Source organism: Salvia splendens, chromosome 13 (genome assembly GCF_004379255.2).
Source record: "Salvia splendens isolate huo1 chromosome 13, SspV2, whole genome shotgun sequence".
Lineage (NCBI taxonomy): Eukaryota > Viridiplantae > Streptophyta > Magnoliopsida > Lamiales > Lamiaceae > Salvia > Salvia splendens.
The window spans coordinates 4,973,630-4,981,070 of NC_056044.1; the positions used below are offsets into that span (position 1 = coordinate 4,973,630).

The 7,441-nt window shown below is 40.8% G+C and overlaps 2 protein-coding genes across 2 annotated transcripts; one reads left to right on the forward strand and one right to left on the reverse strand.

Moving 5' to 3' along the window:
* LOC121761776 (transcription factor bHLH91-like) lies at positions 1-690 on the forward strand. The gene is made up of 3 exons (XM_042157442.1): positions 1-50; positions 121-442; positions 521-690. Exons 2-3 carry the CDS (start codon positions 230-232, stop codon positions 644-646), a joined length of 339 nt encoding a protein of 112 aa, XP_042013376.1. The 5' UTR covers positions 1-50; positions 121-229; the 3' UTR covers positions 647-690.
* A 644-nt stretch (positions 691-1,334) lies between these two features.
* LOC121760367 (B3 domain-containing protein At1g05920-like) lies at positions 1,335-1,814 on the reverse strand. Its single transcript, XM_042156048.1, has one exon. It carries the CDS (start codon positions 1,812-1,814, stop codon positions 1,335-1,337), a length of 480 nt encoding a protein of 159 aa, XP_042011982.1.
* Between the last annotated feature and the right edge of the window lie 5,627 nt (positions 1,815-7,441).

Here is a 7,441-nt window from a genome sequence, read left to right on the forward strand (position 1 = left end):
CAATTATAAGGTAATTTTGTGTACGAGCATTGATTCCAACTCCAACTAAGGTAATGTATTACTAATCTCATCTACATTCTATTGAATTAATTAATTGAAGACTGATGTTGGTGAGTGAAGATTGACAGAGCGTCGATCGTGGGCGACGCCATTGGCTACATCAAGGAGCTGAAGACGACTGTGGCTGAGCTGAAGGTTCTGGTGGAGAGAAAGAGACGTGCGAGAGAGGATGGATGAGAAGGGTGGTGGATCATCGTGGCTGCACAGGAAATCGAAGAACACCGAGGTGGATGTGCGGATCGTGGACGATGAGATCACGGTGAAGCTGGTGCAGCAGAGGAGGATCAACTGCCTGCTGTCTGCATCCAAGGTGCTTGATGAAATGCAGCTTGACCTGAATCATGTTGCTGGTGATTACTACACTTACCATTTTAACTCCAAGGTTAATTAACTTGTATACTACTTTCATTTTAGTTTTGCACTTGTTTATCTATATTAATCTACATGATTATGGTGGCAGATTTGTGAGGGCTCAATTGTGTATGCAAGTGCAGTTGCAGGGGAAATCAGTTTAATTATGCTTTATAACCAATGCCACCTCCCCAAATCCCGCTGGGATCGGTTGGGACAATTGGTACAAAACTAAACCTAATATTCCAAATCAAAGGACTACTTTATTTACTTGTTTTATTAAGGAGGGCATTGGCCAAAAATGCTAAATTTCCATATTTTTATTTTCTGCTTTATTTATGTTTTGTTAGAATGAGGTGTTGCCTCTGTAATTATGTCTACTTTGAATGGTAAGATAAATAATTAAGAAAAACTAATTTACTAATTAATTTTTAAGATGTTTAATAGTATTTCTTATCTTTCAACTACATATTTGATTTTCCCACTTACATTAGCTTCACAAGAAATTGATTCTTGAATTGCAGTCGCGAAAAATTAGTTTTTATTTAAAACACACGTGTTCTCTCCCTCAAGTTATTTTTCCCTTTTATTGTGAATAAATGTAACCTAAAATTTATAGAAATATTTTGATATACTATACTAACCAATGTAGGCACATCTCATTTTGTTTCAAAATAACCAGGGTTTCAAACTTAAAATCAATTAACTAGCCATTTCTTGAGTATTAACCATGCAGAAAAACAGTAGTGCAAATGATAAATAAACAAAAAAAAGAAGAGAAAAGAGAAGAATTAAACAACATAACATGATAAGAGGAAGAAAATCGTGAGTATAGAAGATTCAAATCAACATAACACGAAGAAAATCGTGAGTATAGAAGATTCAAAGCAACATAATACGTAGGAAAGAAATAGGAGATTAGGTCAATTGAGTCTGAGCATGAGTGTGAGGATGCAGCGGAGGCGCCCGTCTTCTCCTCGAACCGCCCAGCCTTGAACCTTATCCCCAATCTTGAGGCCGTTGGTCTCCACAAGCTTGTACCATTCATCACTCATCGCAGCCGTTCTTGTCGACGGCCTACGCTGCAACCGCATATTGTAACCGTTTCCACTTGGATCTAGCGTCGGAACCTCAAGAAACCCTTCTCTCGCCAATTTACTTCTCTCTTCTTGTTTCAGAGCCCACAACACCATCTCCTCCGACTTGAGGACAAGAAAGTTCTGCCTGCAATTCACGTCCCCACAGTCCAGAGTCTTCTCGAACATCATCTTCGCATCATCTTCGTTGACCACACTTCTTATCGCGAACAGTGGCAGACGTGGGGCAATGTGGTGGTTCAAATCGTATTCGGGGACGGCGACTCCTGTGTTCGACGATGAACTTGAACCCTCTCCCCTCCTCATCTCCGATCCTTTTTTTTTTCAATAATTCTAAATGTATTTATCTTTGCAATCCAACTCAAACTATCTTCTATTTATGTTATGAGGATTGGGGCAAAACTGCACAATCAGTCAAGCTCGGTGTTAGCCGAGCTTAATCGTGCGCGGCAGGGACTGATATACTGTTAGGTGATTGATTGCAGCTCGGTGTTAGCCGAGCTTAATCGTGCTCGGTGATTAGCCGAGCTTAATCGTGCTCGGTGATTAGCCGAGCTTGCTGGTGCTCGGTATTGGCCGAACTTAGTCGAGTTCGGTGTTGGCCGAACTTAGTCGAGTTCGGTGTTGGCCGTTGTTATTAACTGATGCATAGACAAACGTGAGCCGTCGGATGCGATTAGTTAGTTAGCTTAAATGACAGCCGTTGGATTTGTTTTGGTTGTTAGATTAGTGTTATATAGAGTGAATAACCGAGCTGTGCAAGCAGGAGTGAGAGAAAAAGATTTTTCATCCATCAGTTTGTAATCTTCCACAAGAAATTGAATACAAGATTTCCATTAATTCTCCGAGAGTTGTTCTTAGCTTTATTCATTTTCATATCGAGTGTTTGTTCTTCTTGTTCCGGAATCGATCTTGTTGTGATAGCAAGATTGAGTCGCGTATTTGCTACCATTACAAATTGGCGCCGTCTGTGGGAAAACGAAGAAGGACGACGCATTCAACAATGTCTACCACGAAGTTCGACGTTGAGCGGTTCACCGGCGAAAATGATTTCGGCCTGTGGAGATTGAAAATGAAAGCTATTCTTATGCAGCAAGGAGTCTGGGATTATGTCAAATCCAAGGCGGATGAGGAGGAGATTCAAGGAATGGATGCGGCGAAATCTCAAGAACTGGAATACAAGGCGTATAGCTCGATTGTCTTGTGCCTCAGCGATAGAGTCTTGAGGGAGGTTCAAAAGGAAGATGATGCCGCAGGAGTTTGGGAGAAGTTAGAGAAAATCTATATGGAGAAGTCGATCTCAAATAGATTGCATCTCAAACAAAGGTTATTCAATTTCAAGTTTTCTGACTCCAAGAACTTAGCAGATCAATTAGAAGATTTTCGCAAGTGCATAGATGATCTTGAGAGTGTGGATGATGCCATGAAAGATGAGGATAAAGCTTTGATGTTATTGAATGCTCTGCCTCAGAGTTTTGAGCAATTTAAAGACTCAATACTTCTTGGAAGGGATTCGAAGGTGACTTTAGAGGAGGTATATTCTGCATTAAAGCTGAAGGGAATGCAGAAATCTGTCAGCAAGCAAATCGATCAAGCTGCTGAAAGCCTTAATGTGAAGACTGCATCAAAGAAAAAATTCAAATTCAAGAAACCCTCATCTGATAAATGGAGACCACGGGGTGCGAAGGAAGGTGATCAGAAGGAGTCAAGAAGTTGTTTTTGGTGTAAGAAACCAGGACACATCAAGCAAAATTGCTTTGCTTGGAAGAAAAGACAAGCTGAAAATCACAAAGCAGATGGTACAGCAGCTATCACTGAGGAAATTGAAGAGGCAAGAGCTCTCAATGTGGTGGAGGATAGTCCATTATCAAGGCTGTGGATCATGGATTCAGGTTGCAGTTTCCATATGTCCTCCAACCTTGACTGGTTCCAAGATTTAAAGGAATCTGAAGGCTCGGTGTTGCTAGGAGATGATCATGTGTGTGATGTAAGAGGTGTTGGGAACATATGCTTGAGGATGGAAGATGGATCACTGCGAAAGCTTACTGATGTAAGGTACATCCCATCCATCAAGAGAAATTTGATCTCATTGGGACTTCTTGAGAAGATAGGTTATAGATTGACCCTTTATGGTGGAGAAATGCTTGTTACAAAGGATGGCCAGACGATTATGAGAGCTATCAGAAGTAATGTACTCTATTATCTACAAGCTGAGCCTATTGATGGTTCTGCAAATTCAACTCAACAAACCATCAATTGGCATACAAGGCTCGGGCATGTAGGAGTTGCTGGGATGATGCAGTTGGTGAAACAAGGCATAATTCAGATGTCTGAGTCTGATGTACAAAGACACATTGGATCTTGTGAGGAGTGCATACTTGGTAAGAGCAAAAAACTGCCATATGGAGTGGGCAAGCACACATCGAAAGAGCCTCTCCAATATGTTCACAGTGACATATGGGGACCTGCACCAGTGAATAGCCTTGGAGGAGGCAGGTATTTCTTATCCTTTGTTGATGATTTTTCAAGGAAGGTTTGGATAGTAATAATGAAAGACAAGTCAGAAACATTCCAGAGGTTTCAAGAATGGTGTGTAGGTGTTGAGTTGGAGAAAGGAAAGCCATTGAGGTGTCTTAGGACTGACAACGGGCTTGAGTTCTTGTCCCATGAATTTGATGGATTCTGTAAAGATAAGGGGATAAAGAGGCACAGAACAGTCCCTCACAACCCACAACAAAATGGGGTTGCTGAGAGGATCAATAGAACCATTCTTGAAAGGGTGAGGTGCATGTTAATAGCGTCTGGAATGTCTAAACCATTTTGGGGTGACGCAGCCTCTACTGCTGTTGTTTTGATCAATAAATGTCCTTCAGCTGCCATTGAAAATCAGACCCCAGACAGCAAATGGTATGGATCTTATGGGGATTATTCAAAACTGAGGCCATTTGGGTGTAGAGCTTATGCTCACATAAAGCAAGGTAAATTGGAACCTAGAGCTCTCAGGTGTGTAATGATTGGGTATCAGATGGGAGTCAGTGGGTACAGGCTGTGGTGCTGTGAGGAAGGAAACAAGAAAGTGGTGGTTAGCAGAGATGTGATCTTCAAAGAATCTGAAATGCCTTTCCTCAACAAGGATAATCAGAAAGTTCATTTTGAGGTGGAGAACCAGAGAGTAACTACAGATGTAACTCAGACTGATCTAAATGCTACATCTGATGTCAGTGGTGGTGGAGCTTCTGGAATGCAAGCTGAAATCAGAACACCAGAGAGAGTGATTGCTAGAAACAGAGCAAAGAGGAATATTAAGCTCCCTTCTAGATTTAATGATTATGACATGATGCACTATGCACTGGCAGTGGCTGAACAGATGGATTACCATGAACCTTCATCTTATAAAGAAGCAATCAGAAGCCCTGAAAAGGATCAGTGGTTGTTAGCTATGCAAGAGGAGATTGATAGCTTGTATAAAAACCACACATGGATCTTGGTACTGAGGCCTACTGATCAGAAAACAGTAGGGTGCAAATGGATTTACAAAAAGAAGGTTGAGGCCTTCAACAACAACCATATCAGGTTCAAAGCAAGGTTGGTGGCTAAGGGGTTCACACAGAGGGAGGGTGTGGATTACAATGAAATTTTCTCACCTGTTGTCAAACACAGCTCCATCAGGCTATTACTTGCTATAGTTGCTCAAAGAGATTGGGAATTGCAACAACTTGATGTTAAAACTGCTTTTCTCCATGGTGAACTTGAAGAAAAAATATACATGGAGCAACCACCTGGTTTTGTGAAGCCAGGAGATGAAAAGAAAGTGTGTTTGCTAAAAAGAAGTCTCTATGGTCTCAAACAAAGCTCAAGGCAGCGGTACCTGAGGTTCAATGTGTTCATGCAGAAGATTGGGTTTGAAAAATCTTTGTATGATCACTGTGTGTTCATCAAGAGAAGAGGTGGAGTTGCTGTAGCATATCTACTGTTATATGTAGATGATATGCTGATCTCTGCAGAGCATAAGGAAGAGGTGGAGTTAGTGAAGGCTGATCTGAAATCTGAATTCGATATGAAAGATCTTGGTGATGCCAAGAAGATTCTTGGGATGGAAATTATCAGAGATAGAGATCACAAGCAGATATGGCTGACTCAAAGGGATTATATCAGTAGTGTGATCAAGAAATTCCAGATGGATCATAGCAAACCAGTGAGCATGCCCCTGAGTTCACAGTTCAAGCTCAGCAGCAATCAAAGCCCTAAAGATGATGAACAGAGAAGAGAAATGGATAAGGTCCCATATGCAAACATAGTGGGGAGTATCATGTACACCATGGTGTGTACAAGGCCAGATATCAGCCAGGCAATAAGTGTTGTGAGCAGGTACATGGCTGATCCGGGTATACAGCATTGGCAAGCTTTAAAATGGATATTAAGGTATCTCAATGGCACTCGGGATTATGGCATACTGTTTGATGGAAGTAAGAATTTTGATACACAGCCTCTATTGGGATATTGTGATTCTGATTTTGCAACTAACATTGACACAAGGAAGTCCCAATCCGGCTATGTTTTCTGCATGTATGGAGCTGCTGTAAGTTGGAAATCGAGTTTACAATCTGTGGTGGCACTCTCAACAACTGAGGCAGAATATATTTCCATGGCTGAGGCTGTAAAGGAGAGCATGTGGCTGAAAGGAATCTGCTCGGATTTTGGAGTCGATCAAGAAGCTGTGACTGTATTATGTGATTCAAATAGTGTCATATGTCTATCAAAACATCAGACATTCCATGAGAGGAGCAAGCATGTGGATGTTAAGCTTCATTTTGTGAGGGATGAAGTTGAAAAGGGCTCAGTAAAGATTGAGAAAGTAGCTACTGAGCACAATGCTGCTGATATGCTAACAAAGGGGTTACCCGGACTTAAGTTGAAGTATTGCATGGATTTGGTGAATCTGATTCAGCTGGAGTGATTGTGGAAGATGGATATGATCTGTGGATTGTCCAGTTGTGTCCCAAGGTGGAGATTTGTTATGAGGATTGGGGCAAAACTGCACAATCAGTCAAGCTCGGTGTTAGCCGAGCTTAATCGTGCGCGGCAGGGACTGATATACTGTTAGGTGATTGATTGCAGCTCGGTGTTAGCCGAGCTTAATCGTGCTCGGTATTGGCCGAACTTAGTCGAGTTCGGTGTTGGCCGAACTTAGTCGAGTTCGGTGTTGGCCGTTGTTATTAACTGATGCATAGACAAACGTGAGCCGTCGGATGCGATTAGTTAGTTAGCTTAAATGACAGCCGTTGGATTTGTTTTGGTTGTTAGATTAGTGTTATATAGAGTGAATAACCGAGCTGTGCAAGCAGGAGTGAGAGAAAAAGATTTTTCATCCATCAGTTTGTAATCTTCCACAAGAAATTGAATACAAGATTTCCATTAATTCTCCGAGAGTTGTTCTTAGCTTTATTCATTTTCATACCGAGTGTTTGTTCTTCTTGTTCCGGAATCGATCTTGTTGTGATAGCAAGATTGAGTCGCGTATTTGCTACCATTACAATTTATAGAAGGGATCGGAAACGGAAATCCAATTCAAGATCGACCGGTTAAAATTTATTAATTATCATTTCTTTTTTCAAAGTTAAAAATATGAATTATTTCATTTTTTAATCCATCTCTTAATATTGCAAAACTAAAAACTTAATGTTGTAAAACTTTTTAGTTAAGGAAAGTTTTATTTCTCTAGTGAGGTGAGATAATTCTCCACTAATAATTACTTCAACCATACATTGAAATTTGTGCCTTCAAAATTTCATATTTTTAGGGGACGGACGGAGTATTCATTTTCGGCATGTCCCAAGGTAGTTGAGTCTGGCATACACTTTAATCTCACACATACTTTATTCATTCTCACATTTTATTCTTTCCACGTTAACCTTTAACACATCAATTCCTTA